The 20,964-nt window shown below is 68.7% G+C and overlaps 2 protein-coding genes and 1 long non-coding RNA gene across 5 annotated transcripts; 1 reads left to right on the top strand and 2 right to left on the bottom strand.

Annotated features, from left to right (window-relative positions):
• Window positions 1-1,408: 1,408 nt before the first annotated feature.
• Window positions 1,409-15,187, bottom strand: MARK2 (microtubule affinity regulating kinase 2). Of its 3 annotated transcripts, none has more exons than XM_048293117.1 (18): window positions 15,037-15,187; window positions 10,567-10,740; window positions 9,323-9,376; window positions 9,175-9,223; window positions 8,997-9,062; window positions 8,841-8,911; window positions 8,650-8,706; window positions 8,026-8,262; window positions 7,642-7,761; window positions 7,313-7,412; window positions 7,118-7,230; window positions 5,751-5,877; window positions 5,090-5,295; window positions 4,722-4,819; window positions 4,234-4,494; window positions 3,526-3,552; window positions 3,191-3,235; window positions 1,409-2,730 (listed from the first exon to the last, which is right to left on the bottom strand). In XM_048293117.1, exons 1-18 carry the CDS (start codon window positions 15,091-15,093, stop codon window positions 2,376-2,378), a joined length of 2,217 nt encoding a protein of 738 aa, XP_048149074.1. In that variant the 5' UTR covers window positions 15,094-15,187; the 3' UTR covers window positions 1,409-2,375. The 3 variants fall into 3 exon arrangements, with proteins under 3 accessions (XP_048149074.1, XP_048149076.1, XP_048149075.1); XM_048293119.1 differs by lacking the exon at window positions 15,037-15,187 and adding an exon at window positions 12,060-12,082; XM_048293118.1 differs by lacking the exon at window positions 3,526-3,552.
• Window positions 15,188-15,329: 142 nt separating this feature from the next.
• On the top strand, window positions 15,330-19,367 carry ZFTA (zinc finger translocation associated). The gene is given in 4 exon segments (XM_048293114.1): window positions 15,330-15,645; window positions 17,135-17,558; window positions 18,744-18,807; window positions 18,809-19,367. Coding segments are annotated over 4 exon segments (1,077 nt in total). The 3' UTR covers window positions 19,082-19,367.
• A 907-nt stretch (window positions 19,368-20,274) lies between these two features.
• Window positions 20,275-20,958, bottom strand: LOC125320713. Its single transcript, XR_007201260.1, has 2 exons — window positions 20,872-20,958; window positions 20,275-20,745 (listed from the first exon to the last, which is right to left on the bottom strand). It is a non-coding gene; the product is annotated as an uncharacterized LOC125320713 (long non-coding RNA).
• Between the last annotated feature and the right edge of the window lie 6 nt (window positions 20,959-20,964).

Genomic DNA, 20,964 nt, shown 5'->3' with positions numbered 1-20,964 from the left:
GACCATGCCCTGCCCACTCCACAGCCCCACCCCCAGCCCTGCCTGGCTCCGCCTCTCTCAGGTGTAGCTCACGGGCGTGTCTGGCCTGGCCCCGCCCTGGCCCCACCCAATCCCAGCCCCTCCCATCCCGGCCCCGCCCATCAGAGCCCCACCCATCAGAGCCCCGCCCATTTTTGGCCCCGTCCCAGCCCCGCCCATCCCGGCCCCCGCCCATTTTTGGCCCCATCCCAGCCCCGCCCGTCCCGGCCCTGCCCGTCCCGGCCCCGCCCCGTCCCAGCCCCGCCTCTCTCTCCCACAGGTGCAGATCACAGGTGTGTCCCACCCGGCGCCCCGCCCCCCGCCGCCCTCCTCGGCCCCCGCCCCCCGGCGCAGCCCCGCCCCCCTCGCGCCCGCCGGCCCCGCCCCCGCTGCTGCGCCCCGGCCCCGCCCCCGGCCCCGCCCCCCCGCGCTCCCCGCGGCCGCCGCCCCCCCCTCCAGCCCGGCCGGGCCCCGCCCCCGCTGCTCCGCCCCGGCCACGCCCCCACCCGCCAGGCCACGCCCCCCCGCTGCTGGCCACGCCCCCGCCCCGCTGAGCGCCCCCTGCTGGGCCGGAGGAGCGGGGGGCTCCCGGGGGGACCCCGTTTGCAATAAAGGTATTTTACTACAGCGGCTGCGAGTGCTGGGGGCACTGGGAGCACTGGTGTGTGCTGGGAGCGCTGGTGTGTGCTGGGCAGGGTGGTCTGTAGTGAGCGCCCAGGCCCGTACTGGGAGCACTGGTCTGTACTGGGCACGGGGCTCTGCCGGGACCCCGACCACCCTCGGGCACCACTCGGAGGCCGCGGATCTTTCTGGAAAGTTTTTAATTAGAACCTGGAAAATCCACCGCGGTGGGGGCGTGGCCGGGACTTGGCCCCTCCCCCGGGAGTGTCCCCGCCCCCAGGGGCGGTGCCCGGGGCGAGGCTACAGCAGGACAAAGGGGGGGGAGGGGACGCCCCACCCCCACCCCGGAGCCACCCCCGGCAGCAGCAGCGCCCCCGCCCCTCCCCCCCCCCCCCCCCCCCCCCCCCCCCCCGGGGCCTTCCTGAGTGCGGGGGGAGGGGACACCCCCGTCCCGGGGGGGGAGGGGAGACCGGGATCCCCACGGGGGGAGGGGACACCCCCGTCCGGGGGGGGGGAGGGGACACCGGGATCCCCATGGGGGGAGGGGACACGCACACCCCCCCCTAAGGCCACCGCAGGGCCCCGGGGGAGCCCCGGACTGTCCCGTGTCCCCCCCCTAAGGCTCAGGGACAGCCAGGATGTCCCCACGTGGCCCTGGCCCAGCTGCTCCTGGGCCACCAAGGATGTCCCCAAGGGCCATGCACAATGTCCCTCCGTCCTCCCGAGGTCCAGAACTCCTCAGAAGGTCCTTGGGCCACCCAGGATGTGTCCCTGTCCTCAGATGGGCCTTGCTCCCCCTCCCAGAAGAGCCCCCCAGGTCCCTGGGCCACCAGGATGTCCCCAACGGGCGCCAGGGTCCCCATGAAACCCTGGCCCTTGTCCCCAGAGGCCCACCCGGGACGTCCCCACATCCTCACAAGGCCCTGGACACCACAGAACGTCCCCAGGTGCCTCCAGGTGGTCCCAGGCCCAGCCAGGTGAGCCCCAGAGATCCCAGCTCCATCCAGGTGGTCCTGGGGCCATCCAGGTGGTCCCCATGGAGACCTGGACCCCACAGAAGGTCCAGCCAGGTGCCCCCCAGAGGTCCCCAGGTGCCCCTGGTCCATGGGGGAAAGTCCCAGATCCACCCAGGAGGCCCCAGAGGTCTCAGGTCCATCCCCGAGGTCCCGGGTTCAGCCACGAGTTCCCCCAGATCCATCCAGGAGCTCCTGGGTCCATCCAGGATGTTCCTGTGAAGACCTGGGCCCCGCAGAAGGTCCATCCAGGGGCTCCCAGGTCCATCCAGGAGCTCCAGGGCCCACCCCAGGAGGTCCCCTGGGGCCGCCAGATCCATCCAGGAGCTCCTGGGTCCATCCAGGACGTCCCCACAAAGGCCTGGCGTGTGCACAAGGTCCGTCCAGGTGATCCCCCAGCCGTCCCAGATCCATCCAGGAGCCCCTGAGGCGCCCGAGGTCCATCCTGGCACTCCCGTGTCCCCCTGTGGGCGTCCCCCACCGTGTCCATGGCTCAGAGCTGGGGCTCTTCGGCCCCCTCGGAGCCATCCTGGGTCAGTGTCCATGTCCCCAGAGCTGTGGCTCGGTGGCCACCTTGGAGCCGCTCCTGGGTTGCCGTGTCCGTGTGTCCAGAGCTGGAGCTCCTCGGGCACTCCGGAGCCGCTCCCGAGTGACCCCTCCGGAGCCCGTGGCTCGGAGCCGGCGCTCCTCGGCCTGGCCGGAGCCGCTCCGGGCGGCCGTGGCTCAGAGCTTGAGCTCGTTGGCCACCTTGGAGGCGATGTTCTTGAAGGCCATGGAGGTGCCGGCGATGCGCTTGAAGCGGACGCCGTTGAGCGACAGCCGGGGCAGTTTGCACACCTCCATCTCCCACTGCACGAAGGAGTCGTGCCCGGGCGCGCCGTGGGCGCAGAGCAGCACGAAGCGCTCCTGGGGCTCGCAGCGGCAGCTGTTGGCGTCCAGGACCTTGCGGATCTCGCGCAGCATCTCCCCGGGCTCCAGCGAGCTCGTGGTCTTCATGCTCCAGGTGAAGCGCAGCGAGCGCGGCTTGGCGTCGCGGCCGGCGGCGTCGCGAGGGTCCTTCTCGGGGCCCACCGCGGGTCTGGGGGCACAGGGGGGTCACCAAGGGGGTGGGATGGGGATTAGGGAGGTTCTGGGGGTCCTAACCATGGGTCTGGGGGCACAGGGGGGTCACCAAGGGGGTGGGACGGGAATTAGGGAGGTTCTGGGGGTCCTTCTCGGGGCCCACCCTGAGTCTGGGGGCACAGGGGGGTCACCAAGGGGGTGGGACAGGAATTAGGGAGGCTCTGGGGGTCCTTGGGGGTCCTTCTCGGGGCCCACCGTGGGTCTGGGGGACACCATGGGGGCACTGAGGGGGTGACGGTGGCACTGGGAGGGGCAGGGCTGGGGGTCACGGCGGTGTCACCCTCGTGCCTTGCGGAGCCCCTGGCGGTGGGGGGAGCCCAGGGGTGTTGGGGGGACCTCGGGAGTATCAGGTCAGGGGTGTCACAGGGACCCCGGGGGTGTCCCCGGGGGTGTCCCCAGGGGGGTCCCCGACTCACCTGAGGGTCTCCACCCGCTCCTTGCTCTCGGGCTCATGGGGGTTCCTCGGGAGACAAAAGGGGCCGAGATCAGTCGGGGGGGCGGGGGGGGGGAACAGCCCCCTCCCCCCCCAAAGGGGACCCGGGGGGCACAGACAGCACCAGGGCGGGGGGGACACACAGACACACGGGGGGGACGAGGACAGACGGACGGGCGGGGCCGGGGGGGGGCCATGCGGGGCCGTGCAGCGCTGGGATGGGGTTGGGGGGTCCGGGGGGTTAAGGGGGTTTGGGGGGGGCCTGGGGGGGTCGGGGGTGCCATGCAGGGAGGGACCCAGCGTCCGGCGCGGCCCTACCTTCTGGCAAACCTGAAAGACAGATTTCTACAAAGACAAACAGAAGAGAAGGGGACGTTGTGGGGGAGGGGGGCCGGGACAGAGCCACCCCCCCTCCCCCGACCCCCCCCCCAGGCCCTCCGAGAGGGGGTGGGGTCAGCGGGGGTCCGGGGAGAAGCAGCACCCCCCACCCCCTTTCCCCGGCTCTGTGGGGACGGGTGGGAGGCGGGGACAGAAGGGGACACGGAGGGGGGGGTCCCCAGTGGGACATTCAGGGACAGGAGGGGACACGGGGGAACAGGAGGAGGTCCCCAAGGGGCAGGAGGGGACGTGGGGGGACACAGAGGGAGAAGGAGAACAGAGAAGCCTCAAGGAACACCAAGGGGACACCCTGAGGGGACAGAGAAACACAGGAGGGGTCTGGGGGACAAGGGGGACACCGAGGAACCCCGGTGGGGGACAAAGAGCGGGGACAGAGAATCCCTGGAGCACCGAGGGGACACCGAGGGGACACCGAGGGGACACCACAGTCCAGGGGTACAGGGGACAGCCCAGGACACACAGACGGGGACACAGCAAAAGGACACCGGGGTACAGTGACAGCCCAGAACACACCAGGGGGACACACCAGGGCACACAGCAGTGGGGGCACAGGAGGCAGCCGGACACACTGAGGTGACCCCAGGTGACCCCGAGGTGACCCCAGGTGACCCCAGGCGCGGCGCTCACCTGCGCACGAACTTGGAGGTGAACTTGCTGAAGAGGCTGGCGGAGGGGCCGCGCCGGCCCTGGCTGGCGCCCGAGGGGGAGGCCGGGGGGGGCAGCCCGGGGGGCAGCGCGTAGGGCAGGGGGTCCCGGGGGGCGCGGAGCTGCCCGGCGTGGAAGGTGCTGCGGCTCGAGACCCCCCGCGGGAAGCTCGGCCGCTCGCCCGGGCCCTGGCTCACGTTGTGGGCCGAGGGGGACGCGGCCGGCACCCGGGGGGGGGCCCCGCTGCGGGGGGACAAGGAGGTCAGGGGGGGACACGGGGGTGGGGGACACCCCTGAGCCCCCCCCGGCACCCCCCACTGCACCCCAGACCCCCCCAGCCCCAGTGAGTGCAGGAATCCTGCAGCACCCTGGGGACCCCCCCCACGGGGAGCTGTGGTGGTCCCCAGCCCTCGGGTGGGAGCCCCACGGCAGGGGCGGGGGGCGGGGGTGCTCTGGGGAGGGGTCCCCACCTGTCCTTGCCGTTCTGCAGGGAGCTCTGGCCCAGGCTGGCCCGGTCCAGCAGCGGGGAGTTGCGGCTGCGCGTGGTGCCGGTGGAGAGGACGCTGTTCTGTGGGGGGCACACCGAAGGGGGTGCTGGGGGGGACGGAGGCGCCCCAAAACCCCCCAAAGACAGGACAGGGGATGTGGGGAGCCTTGTGGGGAACAAGAGCAGTCCCCTCAGGGACCCCGGTCCCAGCCCCGGGGACGCAGGGATGGCTGTCCCCCATTCCCATAAAGCGCTGACCCCAAGTCCGGGGGCTCTGGGCGTTTGGGACCCTTCCCCCAAATCCGCGGGCTCCAGTCCCACCCCCCCCGGCTGTCCCCACCCTGCACTGACCGTGGAGGGGGAGGGGGTGCCCTTGGAGCGCTCCAGGCCGGGCAGGGGGCTGGGGGGCACCTTGGCGGTGCTGCCGGCCCGGCGCCCCCCGCCCTCTTCCTCCCCTGCTCCTCCTCCTCCTCCTCCTCCTCCTCCTCGCTTGTTCTCCGCGTTGGCCGCCGCCGTTTTCTTGGAGTACGAGGCCGAGGTGGGGATGGAGAGCCCAGCTGGGGGGGAGCGGCTGTCAGGGGTGGGGGTCCCACGGGGACCTGCTCCCCACCCCCTGCCAGGGGGTCCTCAAGGGGGACCCACAGGGACCCCCCAAAACGTCCCCATGGGGCTCTGGGCACCCTCATTCCAGGGGTCTGGGCACCCACGTTCCCACCCCACAGGGACCCCCACTCCCATTCCCACAACCCAAGGGGACCCAGCTCCCCCTTCCTGCCCCCACGAAGCCCCCCCAGCATCCAGGACCTCCTGCCCCCAAGGGATTCACCCACCCACAGCCCCCCCGTGTCCCTGTTTGGGGTCTCACCCTGGTCACTGACCCCACAGCCCCCCCGTGTCCCCGTTTGGGGTCTCACCCTGGTCACTGACCCCCCAGCCCCCCCGTGTCCCCGTTTGGGGTCTCACCCTGGTCACTGACCCCCCAGCCCCCCCGTGTCCCCGTTTGGGGTCTCACCCTGGTCACTGACGCGCCGTTTGGGGTTGGCCGAGACGCTGCGCTGGACCTTGTGAGCGGGGGAGGGGCCCGAGCTGTTGGCCACCTCCGGGGCCACCCGTGGCTTCAGGGACAGGTTCTCCTCCAGCTGGGGACACGGGGACATGAGGGGACACAGCAGGACACGGGGGGATGCCCGCCGGGCAGGGACGCGCTGGCACGGGGGCAGGGCACGGCGGGGAGGACGCTGTCCCCTGCGTCCCACCCCATCCTCTCAGCGTCCCCTGTCAGACCCGTGTCCCTATGTCCCTGCTCGTGTCCCTCCTTGTCCCCACGTCCCATCACTCCCTCCATGCTCCTCGCGTCCCTGTGTCACCTCCTTGTCCCCACATCCCATCACTCCCTCCGTGCTCCTCGTGTCCCCGTGTCACCTCAGTGTCCCCACGTCCCCTCACTCCCTCCGTGCTCCTCGTGTCCCCGTGTCACCTCAGCGGCCCCATGTCCCCTCATCCTCCCTCCTCAATGATCCCCCCCCGCTGCAATGACCCTCCCCATGTCCCCATGTCCCACCATGCTCCTGTCCCCCCTTCATCCCCGTGACCCCCCCAGTACCACCTTGCTGTCCCCATGTCCCTCCCTGTGTCCCCTCATTGTCCCCTCATCTCCTCCACACTCCCTCCCCTCACCGCCCCATGGTCCCCCCGTCCCCTGCCATATCCCCACTGTCCCACAGCGTCCCCACTGTCCCCGCTGTCCCCACAGTGTCCCCACTGTCCCACAGTGTCCCCACCGACCCCAGTGTCCCCACTGTCCCCGCTGACCCCACAGCGTCCCTACTGTCCCACTGTCCCCACAGTGTCCCCACTGACCCCACAGCGTCCCCGCTGTCCCCGCTGTCCCTGCTGTCCCGCTGTCCCCACAGTGTCCCCGCTGACCCCACAGTGTCCCTGCTGTCCCACAGTGTCCCCGCTGACCCCACAGTGTCCCCGCTGACCCTGCTGACCCCACAGTGTCCCCACTGTCCCCACAGTGTCCCCACAGTCCCTGCTGACCCCGCAGTGTCCCCACTGTCCCCACTGTCCCCGCTGTCCCCACAGTGTCCCCGCTGTCCCCACAGTGTCCCCGCTGACCCCACAGCGTCCCCACTGTCCCACAGTGTCCCCACTGACCCCACAGTGTCCCTGCTGTCCCACTGTCCCCACAGTCCCTGCTGACCCCACAGTGTCCCCACTGTCTCTGCTGACCCCACAGTGTCCCCGCTGTCCCACAGTGTCCGCGCTGTCCCTGCTGTCCCCACAGTGTCCCCACAGTCCCTGCTGACCCCACAGTGTCCCCACTGACCCCACAGTGTCCCCACAGTCCCTGCTGACCCCGCAGTGTCCCCGCACCTCGGAGCTCTTGTGGTCCAGCAGCAGGTACGTGGCCATCACCTCGTTGTACTTCTGCCCCACCAGCGACTCCTGGATCTCCTCCCGCGTGTACCCCATGGACACCATCAGCTCTGGGGGGGGACACGGCCCTCAGGGGGGGACAGGGGCGCTGGGGGGGTCCCTGTGCCCCCAAAGTGACCCCGGGGGTCCCACCTGTCCTCCGGGGGTCCTTGTAGTCAGGCACGGGCTCCATGTAGGGCTTGAGCTCGTCGTCCTCGTGGCCCACGTTCATCCAGCGGTCCTTCATGATTTGCTGGGGGCACAAAGCGGGTTCGGGGGGTCGGGGTCACCTCTGGGGACACTTTGGGGAAGGGAAAAGATCCCAGGGTCCTCGGTGCTGTGCTGGGGGGCACGGGGGGATGCCAGGGCCAACTGGGAGGGTCCCCAGAAGGTGCTGAGGTGCTCTTGGGGTGGCCGGGAGGGTCTCGGAGGTTCCCAGAACCGTGTTGGGGTCCCAGGACGATGTTGGGGGGTCCCCTCACCTCCAGGGTGCCCCTCTTGGTGGGGTTGAGGATGAGGAACTTCTTGAGGAGGTTCTCGCAATCCGTGGACATGTAAAACGGGATCCGGTACTTCCCCCGCAGCACCCGCTCCCGCAGCTCCTGCAGGACCCCAAAACCAGCCGTGGGCACCCCAAAGCCACCCCAAAACCACACAAGGCACCCCCAAAATCATTTCTGGGCACTCTAAAGCCACCCACGGGACCCCTAAACACCTGCTGGAGCACCAAACCACCCACGGGTACCCCAAAACCACCCACTGGACCCCCAAACCACCTGAGGATACCCCAAAAGCACCCAGGGCGACTCCAAAGCCACCCTCTGGACCCCAAACCCACCCGAGGGCCCCCCAGACTGCGGCCACACCTTCAGGTTCTGCCCGTCGAAGGGCAGCGAGCCGCTGACCAGCGTGTACAGGATGACCCCCAGGCTCCACACGTCCACCTCGGGGCCGTCGTACTTCTTGCCCTGGAAGAGCTCGGGGGCGGCGTAGGGGGGGGACCCGCAGAACGTGTCCAGTTTGTTCCCGAAGGTGAACTCGTTGCTGAACCCAAAATCGGCGATTTTGATGTTCATGTCGGCGTCCAGCAGCAGGTTCTCGGCCTGGCCCGGGGAGGGAGAGCACCCCAGGGGGGTTAGTGGGGTCTGGAGGAATTTGGGGGTGCATCTGGGGCTGTTCTGGAGGGCCCAGAGGTGTCCAGGGGTGGGTCTGGGGGTCCTGGCACCCCTCCGGGGGTCCCAGGAGTGTCCAGGTGCTGTTCTGGGGGGCCCTGGCACCCACCCAGGAGGCTCGAGGATATTGGGAGTTCTGTCCTGGGGGGTCCCAGGGGGTTCAGGGGTGTCTGGTGCAGCCCCTTGGTGGGGGGTCCCAGGCCCATCCAGGTGCTGCCCCAGGGACACGAGGGTGGGTTGGGGTCCAGGGGAGCCCCTTGGGCCATTGCTGGGGGTCCCAGGGGTGTCAGGGGGTCCCAGGTTGGGGGCGTTCCTCACCTTCAGGTCCCTGTGCACAATGAACTTCTGGTGGCAGTACTGCACGGCCGACACTATCTGCAGGACAGGGGGGTGTCAGGGACAGCCCCCAGCCCGGGGGGGGCACAGGGACAGCCCCCAGCCCTCTTGGGGACACGGTGGGGGTCCCCAACCCCCTTGGGGGTGGTCAGACAGCATCACTCCCCCCAGACCTGTCGGAACTTTGCCCGGGCCTCCTTCTCCTTCATGCGCCCGTGGGCCACCAGGTAATCGAACACCTCACCTGGGGGGCACAGGGGAGGGGGGTGAGAGGCAGCCCAGCCCCTCCAGGACCCCTGGGACCCCCAGAAGCCCCGAGCCCCACTCACCCCCGCTGGCGTACTCCATGACGAGGTAAAGCGTCTTCTCCGTCTCGATCACCTCAAAGAGCTTCACTGCAAGGGGGGTGGGGGGGGTTGGGAGTGACACCCCTGGGACCCCCCCAAGGGTGGGGGACACCGCCAGGGAGGGGTGGGGGTGTGGCTGAGGGGGTTTTGGGGGTCTCACCTATGTTGGGGTGGTTGAGGACCTTCATTATTCGCACTTCCCGGAAGAGCTGTGAGGGACAGGGGGGATGTTGGGGGTGTCAGAGGGAACAATCCCCCGTTTGTCACCCCAAAAGCAGCTGTCACCCCCCCCCAGGGACACCCCTCACCTTCTGCAGGCTGGAGGAGTTGAGCTGCGTCTTGTCAATGATTTTCACAGCCACCTGCGAGGGGGAGAGCGGGGTCAGAGGGTCCCCAGGGCTGTCCCCAAAACGTGGTGGCACTCGTGAGGGGATGGGCAGGGGGACAGGACTGTCCCCAAGCTGTGGTGGCACTTGTAAGGGGATGAGACTGTCCCCAGGGCTGTGCCCACACCACAGTGGCACTTGCAGGGTGAGGAGCACGGGGACAGGACTGTCCCCACACCGTGGTGGCACCCATGGAGTGAGAGGGAAGGTGACAGGACCATCTCCAGGGCTGTCCCCACACCGTGGTGGCACTCACGGAGTGAGAGGGAAGGTGACAGGACCATCCCCAGGGCTGTCCCCACACCGTGGTGGCACTCATGGAGTGAGAGGGAAGGTGACAGGACCATCCCCAGGGCTGTCCCCACACCGTGGTGGCACTCGTGAGGTGCGGACCAGGAACCTGTCCCCGCGCCACGGTGGCACTCCCAGGGCAAGGACCAGGAACCGGCTCCCACGCTGCGGTGGCATTTGTGGGACAATGACCGGGAGCCTGTCCCCACACCGTGGTGGCACTCACGGGATGAGGACTGAGAGCTTGGGACCATCCCTGTGCCATGGTGGCACTCCCAGGGCACAGATCAGGGCCCAGAAGTGTCCCCACACCACAGTGGCACCCACAGGGTAGGGATCAGCAGCCCATCCCTGCGGTGGCACCCACAGGACAAGGACCAGAACCCAGAGCTGTCCCCACACCACGGTGCCACCCACGGGACAAGAACAACAAGCCTGTCCCTGTGGTGACAACCACAGCACATCGACCACAAGTCCACCCCCGCACTGCGGTGGCACTCACTGCTGGGGACAGGAAGCCCATCCCTGGGCCACGGTGGCACTCCCAGGGCAAGGACCAGGATGCAAAGCTGTCCCCGCACCACGGTGGCCCTCACAGAACAAGGACTGTCCCCACACTGTGGTGGCATTTCCAGGGCCAGCACCGGCACCCAGAGCTGTCTCCACAGCACGGTGACACCCACAGGACACAGCCTATCCCCGTGCCACGGTGGCACCCACGGGCTGATCCCATCCCCATGGGCTGATCCCATCCCCGCGGGCTGATCCCATCCCCGCACCACGGTGGCACCCACGGGCCCATCCCATCCCCGCGCTGCCCCCCGTGCTCCGGGCCCTCCTGAGCGCTGTCCCCACGCCAGCAGGCTGCCACTCACCTCCTTGCCGGTCAGGACGTGCCGGGCCAGCTTGACCTTGGCGAAGTTGCCCTTGCCGATGGTTTTGAGGAGCCGGTAGTTGCCGATGTGGGGCTGCTCCTCGGCGGCCGTGCCGGCGTTGCGGCCCCGCAGCATGCTGGCCTTGCCACCGCCCTTGCCCTCCACGGCGCCCGGCTGCGGGGACACCGAGGGGACGCTCGGCTCAGCTCGGGCCGGCCGTGTCCCCCCGCAGCGCCCCGGGGATCCGGGGGGGGTCCGCAGGCTCCTGGAGGAGCCGGGAGCAAAGTCCGGAGCGGCGGAGCCGCGCCCGGCCCGGCCCGGCCGGGAGCCGCCCCCGATACCTGACGCAAGCGCCATGGTTTCGGGCTGGGCCAGGAGGGTGGGAAGGGGCCAGCGCCGTGTCACCCCCTCCCCGCTCCCCTCCTAAAAATTCAGTGCCCAATTATCACGATTTTACCCCAAATCCGACCACCTGGACAGCAGAGTTCACACCCCAGCCGAAACTAGGGGGGCCCCAGAACAACATCGCCGCAAACCCCCTCTTCCTGCACCCCAAAAGCCACCGTGGGCCCCTCCCCCAAAGGTCACCCGGGCTTTGGGGACACTTTCGGGGTGTTCCCTTACGGGGAGTGAGACGCCGGCGCTGAGCAGCGTCACCCCCGCGGGGCTGTCACCGCTCCGGTGACACCGGAGATAACGGCAGCGCGTGAGCGGGCGGGGAAGCCGAGCCAACCCCCCCTCCCCCGGCGGGATTTGGGGCCCCCCCAAAACCTCACCGGGTTCATTTTTGTGGGGGCACATCTTGGGGTGCCCCCTCCCCCTCCCGTGGGAAGGAAACCGCTGGCGGAAGCCACGGGGGAGGTGCCGGCGATGGCGCAACCAAACCCCCAGATTTGGGGGGAGAACACGGTGTTTTGGGGCCTGGGGGGGGGGCCTGGAGCTTCCCCCTCCCCCAAAATCCAGCGCGGTGCTGGGGGAAAAGTGAAGGAAAACGGGGTTTCTGCCAAAAAACTGCCGTGGCAACGGGGCGGGAGCGTGCGGAGCCATCTGGCCGCGCTGCCGGGATTCACTCGGGCTCCGAGGCGGCACCGGAGCCCCCGAACCCCCCCGGGCGAGGCCGTGGCAGCACCGGCACCAGAAGCCGCCGGGGGGGTGGATCCGGGGCAGCCCCGGCACCAGAGCCCCCCGAAGCCCCCCGCGGGGGTCGGTGGCGGCACGTGGGCAGCGTTCCGGGCATTTCCCGGCTCCTCTTATCGGCGAGGCCAGAGCGGCCAAAAATATGGCAAATACGGCAAAGGAGGCACCGCCCGGCACGGGTCGCGCCCGGGGAATGTCACCCGCACCGGGGGCTCACCGGCACTGGGGGGGGTGTCACCGGCACCGGGCAGGCCCCGGTGTGCTTTGTGGCGGCGGCGCCCGGCGCTCGGTAACCAAAGGGCCCGGAGCCCCTCGTGCCTCAGTTTCCCCATCCCGCCCGCCGCGAGGGGACTCACCCTGGGCACCCGAAGCGCCGGGAGCGGCGGCAGCGGGGCGGTGCCGGCGGGAGCCCCGCGGGACGCCGGGAGGGAGCGGGGACCGGCTCGACCGGTCGGGGCTGAGGCCGCAGCGGGACGGGGCGGGGGCGGGGCCGGGGAACACCTGGAGCGCCGGGGCGGGGAAAACGGGGCGGAAAAGGGGAAAATCCACAGCGGCGGGGGGAACGGAGGCGGGAGGGTCCCGTCCTGCGGGGGGCACAGCCGAAAGGTTGGGAATTGCCATCGGAACGGCGGCGGCAGCGCCGAGGCTGCGGTGATGTCACCGGGCACGGTGTGATGTCACCGGGCACGGTGTGATGTCATCAGGCACGGTGTGATGTCACCGGGCACGGTGTGATGTCACCGGGGCTGCGGTGGTGTCACCAGGCCCAGCAGCGATGTCACCAGGCGGGTGTGAGGATCCCGGTGCCGGGAGGTGTTGATGCCACCAGCACCCGCCCACACCGCCGGCACCAAACTGGTGACAACTGGTGGCAGTGGGACCGGCACCGGTGTCACCGGGGACCCCCAGGCACGGCGCAGCGGTGGCAGCCGGGGAGGCAGCGGTGGCAGCCGGGGAGGCAGCGCTGGTGCGTGCGGCGCCGCTCAAATGTCAGCCAAATTTAGGCATTTTTGAAGATTTTTTTTATCTCCAACCCCACCAGATAGGGCTCCGCGTGAGGGAGGAACTGAGGGGGGGGGGGGGGGCACAGGGAAAGGCCCCCCGATTTCGGCTGCTGGGCTTGGGGGAGATGTGCAGCCCCCCCCACACGGCGCCGCCGCCCCCTCCCCAAATCTTCCCAGCCAGGAATAATTTTCCTCTGGCGTTACATAACGGCGGATAAATAAGAGGAAAAGCACCCAAAACGAGGAGGGGGGCCCGATGCCACAGCCACGGCCACAGAACAGGCGGCATGGCCTTGTCCTCGGGCCTGGGGACACAGACATGAGGCCACTTGTGCCCCCACACGCCCTGCCGGGGTCACTCCCCAGCGCTCGGGGGTCTCCCCAGTTGCAGAAGGGGGAAGCCCCCCGAAATATCACCCAAAATGGGGGTGTCAAACAGGTGGGGGAGCTGAGGAGCCCCCCAGGTGCTCCCCAAAAGGGCTGAGCCAGCAGTGGGGTCTCCCAACAGCAACGGAAGCTGGGAGCAGAGAGGGACCCCGAGAGCCCCCCGAATCCACCCCCAAAATGGGGGAACCCCCTCCCAGCTTCCCCCAAAGGGGTTTGGGCCTCAACCGCCTCAGACCCCCACAAATACACAAGGGGGTGAACCCCCCATTCCCCACCCTGGCGGGGGGCTGGTCCCCACTCACAGGGGTTGGAATCATTTTAATTTGGGGGGTTCACCCCTCAGAGCCCCCCCAAACCCCTCGGAGGGTGCCGAGCCTGTGGCAGCGCTGCCGCCGCCCCCACAGCCCTCACCGTTCTGGGGGGGCCGCAGCAGGGAAGGGGGTGGGGAAGGGGGTGGGCTGACGCCCCCACACCCCAATCGTGCAGCCACCGAGCTGGGGGGGCACAATGACACCCCAAACCTGCCCCCCACAGCAAATCCCAGACCCTGGGGGTTCAATGTGGGGGTCTGGCACCCTCCCCCTTGCCCCTCTCCCTTGGGGGTGCAAGGCTCGAGCCCCTCACCCCGACTTTGGGGGTCACGCACACAAACCCCCCCTGCTGCCGCTCAGAGACCCCCGAAACGCGACCCCAAACCTTTGGGGAGGGGCTCATCCCAGGAGAACCCCAGAGCCCTCTCTCTACAGATCCGGCCCCGAAGGGGGGCCATGGCTCAGGACCCCCCACCCCACAGGAGGGTCTGGGCCTGGGGAGGCCCCAGGGTCCTCCACGGGTGGGGGAGAGAGGAACTGGGGGTCCCCCAGGACCACCTCGCTGGGGGGACCCTTAGACCCTCCTTTTCCACCTCATGGAGGGGCCACGAAGCCCCTCAGAGCCCCCTCAGTCCCCCCATTTGTCCTCACAAAACAATCCCAGAGCCCTTCAGTCCCTCTTTTCCCTTCCAGATCCCCCCAGACCCCTCCTTCTACACATAAAACGCCTCAGGATCCCCTTTTCCCCTCACAAAAACGTCCCGAGGCTCCTTTAGACCCCCTTGTTTTTTTCTCTCTCAGACCCGCTTTTTCTCTCAAAAATCAACCCAGGTTCCCGTTAAACACTCCTTTTGCCTCACAAAATTACTCAAATTCCTTTCAGGCCCCACCTCTCCCTCACAAACCGACCCCAGACCCTTTTGGCTCCTCACAGAGTGGCGCAGGACCCCCTTTTCCCGTCACAAAACGGGCAAGGACCACCTCAGACCCCCCTGTTTCCCCTCACAAAACAACCCCAGACTCTCTCAGCCCCCCCTTTCCCTCTCGGATCGCCGTTTTTTCCCCCTCACAAACCAGCCCAGGTCCCCCTCAAAACACCCTTTTTACCTCACAAAATTGCTCAGGCCCCTCTAAGACCCCTTTTCCCCTCACGAACCCACCCCAGACTCCCCTTTCCCCTCACATAAACACCTCAGTCCCTCTTTTTTCCACATGGACGGGACCAGAACCCCCACAATCTTCCTTTTTACACTCTCAGACCCCCCCTTTCCCCTCACAAATCAGTCCACGAGCCCCTCAGAGCCCCTTTTTTTCCTTTTTCCCCTCACAAACCGACACTGAATTCCCCTTTTCCCCTCACAAACCAGCTCACGATCCCTTCAACCCGCTTTTTCCTCCCTCAGATCCCCCTTTTCCCCTCACAAAAAGCCCTCAGACCCCCTCAGTCTCCCCTTCCCCCTCAGAAACAGACCCTAGACGCCCCTTTTCCCCTCACAAAAATCCCCCAGACCCTCTCAGTCCCCTCTTCCCCTCACAAAATGCCCCTTTTCCCCCTCCAGCCGCCCCTTTCCCCACACACCGGGGCCGGGTCCTCCTTCACCCACACCCGATCCCCGCCATCCCTCCCTCACCTGTTCCGAGTCCCTCTCGTTGACGGTCGGCAAAGGGCTGCGACCGCTGCTCGACATGGCGGCCCCCCCCCCGCGCCGCCGGCGACTATCGCGATAGGGGGAAGCCGCGGCAGGCGGTGTGCGGGGAGGGGGAAGGGGAAGCGGGGGAGCTCAGGGGGCGGGGGGGGGCCAGGCCAGCGGCATGGGGGGGGGCCGGGAGAGGAGCAGGGGGAGCGGGCGGGGTCCGCCCGGCCCGGCCCGGCCGCCGCCGCCTCACGCCGCCGCCGCCGCCTCAGCGCCCCGCGGCTCCCAACATGGCGGCCGCCGCCGGTCCTCGGCCATTTCCGCCGCCGCGCCGGAAACACCCGACACGCCCCCCCCGCGCCGCTTCGGCTCTTCCCGGAGAGGTTCGGCTGGCGGCCGTCACAGACTTCGAGTATTTCCGCCGCCGGGACGGAGTTACCCGAAGTTTCCTTCGGTACTTTCCGCCGAGAGCCGCGGGAAGAGCCGAGCGCCGCCCGCGCTGCTGCGACCCCGAGTGGAGCCGGAAATTCCCGAGTGAGGCCGAAACACCCGAGTGGATGCGGAAATACCCGAAAACCTCTTGGCAGGCTTCGGGCCCTTTCGCCCGTGACGGAAACAGCCGAGCGGAGCCGAATCCCCCTCCCCAGCCCTGATGGGGACCCCAGGACGGGGCGGGGGGCGCCCCGGGCCGCTGGACCCTCCCCGAATTTGGGGGGGTTCTGCCGGACCGCTGGACCCCCCCCGGTTTTAGGGGGCTCTCCCGGACCCCTGGGCGCGCCCCGATTTTGCGGGGCTTTGCTGGACACTTGGGTTCTGTCCGATTTTGGGGCGCAGGGCGCTCCCTGACTGCACTGGGGAGCGGCACTGGGAGCACTGGAATGGGGCGGGTCCAGCCGGGGAAGCCACGCCCCCTCGCCACGGGAGGGCGTGTCCTCCCCGCCCAACCACGCCCCGTTTGGACCAAAGGGGCGGGGCCGTGCCGGGATGGGGGAGGGGGTTCCATGGGTGCCCCATCGCTCCGGGCACCCCCGGGCGGTGCTGTGGGGTGGGGGCGGGGATGGGGGGGGTGCACGGGGGAGGGGAGCATCCGGGGGGCTCCCCCTTCCCGCCCTCCTGGGGGAATCCCCCCCCTTAAAACCATCGCTGTGGCTTTTCTTGGGAGGGGGGTGGGCTGAGACCCGCCGGCAATTCATCGCCCCCTCCGTAGCCCCCCGTTGCGGGGAGGGGCGGGCTCTGGGGGGTGATGGGAAAGGCGTGCGGCCCCTTTAAATTTACCCAGGAGCCCTTAAAGGAGCCCCAGGGGCCCCACGGCAGCGTCCCCACCCCGGCCGGCCCCCCGCCCGCCGCCGCCGCCGCCGCCCCGGGCCCCGCCATGGAGCCCCCGGCCCCCCACCCCGCCCCCGGCCCGCTCCCAGCCGCGGGCAGCCCAGGTGAGCACCGAGACGGCGTGGGGAGGGGCGGGGTGGGGTGCGGTGGGACCCCCTCCCTTGGCGCACAATGAGAGCGGCGCTGGCCCTTTAAGAGGCGCCCCGACCCCCGGGGGGTCCCCAGCCTTTGCCACCCCCTGTCACCGGCTGGGAGGCCCCTGCCTCTTTAACGGGTTCCTGTCCCTTTAAGATGCCCTGATTCGATTTAGGGTGTCCCTGCCCCTTTAAGGCGCCTCCATCCCTTTGAATTATCCCCGTCCCTTTACAATGTCCCCAGGAATTTAGGATGCCCCCGTCCAGTTCAGATGCCCCCGTCCAATTCGGGATGTCCCTGCCCCTTTAAGGTGCTCACAGGAATTCAGGATGCCCCCGACTCTTCAGGATGTGCCCCTCCCTTTCCCACCCCCTCCCCATTTAAGAACCCCACCCCTTTTACAAGCCCCGCCCCCCGAAGTGCGCTGCCCCTTTAAGAACCCCCCCGCCTCTTTTAAGATGCCCTGTGCACCCCCCCCTTTTGATGCTCTGTCCCTTTAAGACCCGCCCCCAGTCTTGCCCCACCTCTTCCCCCTAATTCTGGGTGTCCCCTCCCCCCCTTAGACCCCTCAAATCCCCCCCAAATTCCCCAACCTCCCCCATGCCTTGACCTCCCTCCCCGGCCTCCCCTGCAGCCCCTTCCCCGCGGGGGCCGCGCCGGCGCTGGGAGCCCCGGGAGCCCCAGAGCCCCCGAGAGCAGCCCCGGGAACCCCAGAAACCCCGGGAGCAGCCCCGGGAGCAGCCCCGGGACTCACGGGCGTCGCGGCCGGGCCGGAGCCGTGTGCCGGGCCGGGACCACCGCCGGTACTACCACGAGCGCTGGCGCGCCGAGTACCTGATGGAGTTCAACGCGGCGCGGCACGGGATGCGCTGCCTGGTGTGCGGCTCCGCCCTGGCCACGCTCAAGCTCAGCACCATCAAGCGCCACATCCGCCAGAAACATCCCTACTCCAGCGCCTGGGGGCCCCGCGAGAAGCAGCTGGTGCTGCGCTCCTGGGACGCCCACCTGGGACACCCCCCCCGCCCCGAGGGACCCCCCCGGCGGCGCCTGCGGGACAGGTACGGGGTGGGCTGGGGGTGCGGCAGGTGGGGTGCGGCTCCTTTAAGAGGAGCAGTGTTGCTTTAAATGTGGCCACGCCTCTTTAGGAGTAGCGCTGTCCCTTTAAATGTGGCCACGCCTCTTTTAAACAGAGGCCCTGTCCCTTTAAGTGTGGCCACGCCCCTTTTTAAGAGAAGCCCTGTCCCTTTAGGTGTGGCCACGCCCCTTTTTAAGAGAAGCCCTGTCCCTTTAAGTGTGGCCACGCCCCTTTTTAAGAGAAGCCCTGTCCCTTTAAGTGTGGCCATGCCCCTTTTAAAGAGAAGCCCTGTCCCTTTAAATGTGGCCACGCCCCTTTTTAAGAGAAGCCCTGTCCCTTTAGGTGTGGCCACGCCCCTTTTAAAGAGAGACCCTGTCCCTTTAAATGTGCCACGCCCCTTTTAAAGAGAATCCCTGTCCCTTTAAATGTGGCCACGCCCCTTTAACTGAGCCACGCCCGTTTTCACATAGGCCACGCCCCCATTCCGTGCAGCTCCAGCCTGACCACACCCCCTCTGCTGTAACCCCGCCCCCAAAGAGGCCACGCCCCTTTAATGGAGCTATTGGTGCTGCCCCTTTAAGTGCCACGCCCCCTTTAAAAGGACACTGCCCCTTTAAGACCGGCCCCACCCAGACCACACCCAGCCACTCGGCCCCGCCCCTCCCTGTGCCTCCTCCCACGGCGGCAGCAGCAGCCCCAGGTCCCCAAATTGTCCCCAAGGTCCCATCCTGTCCCCAGGGTGTCCCCTGTGCTGTCCCCAATGTCCCATCCTGTCCCCAAGGTGTCCCTCGTCCTGTCCCCAGGGTGTCCCTCGTCCTGCCCCCAAGGGCCCATCCTGTCCCCAATGTCCCCTGTCCTGTCCCCAAGGTGTCCCTTGTCCTGCCCCCAATGTCCCCTGTCCTGCCCCCAATGTCCCATCCTGTCCCCAAGGTGTCCCTTGTCCTGCCCCCAATGTCCCGTCCTGTCCCCAATGTCCCATCCTGTCCCCAGGGTGTCCCTTGTGCTGTCCCCAATGTCCCCTGTCCTGTCCCCAATGTCCCCACCCCAGAATGTCCCCAGAGTGTCCCCACCTCATCCCCCTCCCCCAACATCCCAGCCCCCCCAAGCCCCTCTGTCCCCAAGCTGTCCCCGTCCCCCTCTCGCTGACCCCGCTGTCCCCTCCCCACAGGGCCCCCGTCCCCCGCCCGCCGCCGGGCCCGTCCCCCGTCCCCGAGGGCCACCAAGGGGTCCCCGGGGGGGGTGGCGGTGGCGCGGGGCCCGGCCGGGGACTCGCTGCGGGGGTGGCTGCGGGCGGAGCTGCTGCTGGACCTGGAGGCCGGGGGCCACCGGCTGCGCTGCCTCCTGTGCGCCTGTCCCCTGCCCTCGCTGCACCTCGGGGACATCCGGCGGCACGCGCTGGCCGCGCACCCCGACACCCTGCGGGGACAGCGGCGGCACGGCGGGGACACCCCCGGTGAGCGGGGACACGGGGGGACAAAGTGCCACCTGTGGGGACACCCCCGGTGAGCGGGGACACCCCCGGTGAGCGGGGACACGGGGGGACAAAGTGCCACCTATGGGACACCCCCGGTGAGCAGGGACACGGGGGACAAAGTGCCACCTGCGGGGATACCCCCGGTGAGCGGGGACACCCCCGGTGAGCAGGGACACGGGGGACGAAGTGCCACCTGCGGGGACACCCCCGGTGAGCGGGGACACGGGGGACAAAGTGCCACCTATGGGACACCCCCGGTGAGCAGGGACACGGGGGACAAAGTGCCACCTGCGGGGACACCCCCGGTGAGCGGGGACACGGGGGGACAAAGTGCCACCTATGGGACACCCCCGGTGAGCGGGGACACCCCCGGTGAGCAGGGACACGGGGGGACAAAGTGCCACCTATGGGACACCCCCGGTGAGCGGGGACACCCCCGGTGAGCAGGGACACGGGGGGACAAAGTGCCACCTATGGGACACCCCCGGTGAGCGGGGACACCCCCGGTGAGCGGGGACACGGGGGACAAAGTGCCACCGATGGGGACACCCCCGGTAAGGGACAGGGGACAGGGAGGGGACATCGAGGGTGTGGGGACATTGGGGGTGTGGGGGGGACATGGGGACACTGAGGGGGGGGCCAAGAATGTCCCTGACCGGTGACAGGGTGGGGGGGGACAGGGAGGTGACAGGAGGTGACAGCGCTGTCTCCCCCCCCCCAGCCCTGCCACCCCCCGGTCCCGCCGAGGAGGAGGAAGAGGAGGAAGAGGCCGCAGAGGGGGTGGGGGGCACAGAGGCCCCCCCTGCCTGAGCCCCCCCGGGATGGGGACACTGGGGGGGACAGGGGACACCCCACGAGGGAGGTGGGGACAACAGAGACCCCCCCCCCCCCCCCCAGTGTCCCCAGTCTCCCCCAAACGAGGCACAGCCACACCCAGTACCCATCCCCCCCCCCGTGTCACCCTCGATGGTGTCACTGTCACCCCCCCGGTGCCACCTTATTTATGTGTGTGTGTCCCCCCCTTTTTTATACATCCCCCCCCCCTTGTACACGACCCCCCAATAAACCCCCCTGAGACCCCCGGGGACATTTGGGGACACTCGAGAGGAACACAGGGACACTCTGAGGGGGTCACAGGGACACTCTGGGGGGGTCACAGGGACACCCTGGGGGGGGGGGGGGCACAGGGACACCGGGGGGGGGGTCACAGCACCAAGGGGCCCAGCCTTGTCGCGGTGTTTTATTGTTGCCGCAGCCCCGCGGGTGGATTTGGGGGGAGGTCCCCCATTTCCCACCCCCCCAGAGCGAGGGGGGGGCTCGGGGGGCGCGGTTTGGGGGGGCTGTGGGAGGGGCTGAGCCCCTCCTGCCCCATTTACAGCAGTTACAGACATTTCACCTCAATTAACGTTAAAAAAATAAAAGGGGGGGGGGGGGAACGAGCTTGGGGGCGCCCCCCCGGGGGAGCAATTTTGGGGTTCAGCCCCCCCCGCACTTTGACTGGGGGGGGCACAGACAGACGTCACTGTGAGGTTGGGGGGACAGGGACAAGTTCGGGGGGGTGGGCGGAGTTTGGGGGGGGGGGGAGAAGATGAGCTTGGAGTGGGGGGGCACCGCCGGGTACCCCCAAATTCCCCCCCCCTACCCTGGGGTTTATTCCGGCTTCTTCTTGGCCAGGCCCGGGAGCTTCGCCTGGATCCTACGAGAGAAGGGGGTGCAAAGATGATTTGGGAGGGGGGGGGTGAGGCACAAGGATTTGGGGAGAGGGGGTCCCGAGGATCTGGGGGGGTCCCCAGGATTTGGGGGGGGCCCCGGGGGCACCTACTTGGCCACGAGCTCCTTGGTCTGGCGGCGGACGAGGCCCATGTAGCGATTGATCTGCACCTGGAGGGGGGAACGGGGCAGGTTTCAGGGGCGG

Source organism: Corvus hawaiiensis (genome assembly GCF_020740725.1).
Source record: "Corvus hawaiiensis isolate bCorHaw1 chromosome 34 unlocalized genomic scaffold, bCorHaw1.pri.cur SUPER_34a, whole genome shotgun sequence".
In the NCBI taxonomy this organism is placed as follows: domain Eukaryota; kingdom Metazoa; phylum Chordata; class Aves; order Passeriformes; family Corvidae; genus Corvus; species Corvus hawaiiensis.
The sequence above is the reverse complement of the archived record's forward strand: the minus strand, read 5'-3'. Positions and strand labels throughout refer to the sequence as shown.

Excerpts from the sequence above, each read along its gene's own strand:
- MARK2 (XM_048293117.1), bottom strand. The coding sequence starts at position 15,093 with ATGTCGAGCAGCGGTCGCAGCCCTTTGCCGACCGTCAACGAGAGGGAC. Across the intron at positions 8,707-8,840 it reads CCCGGGCAAAGTTCCGACAG|ATAGTGTCGGCCGTGCAGTA; the intron begins GTCTGGGGGGAG and ends CCTGTCCTGCAG. Across the intron at positions 3,236-3,525 it reads TCTTTCAGGTTTGCCAGAAG|GAACCCCCATGAGCCCGAGA; the intron begins GTAGGGCCGCGC and ends TTGTCTCCCGAG.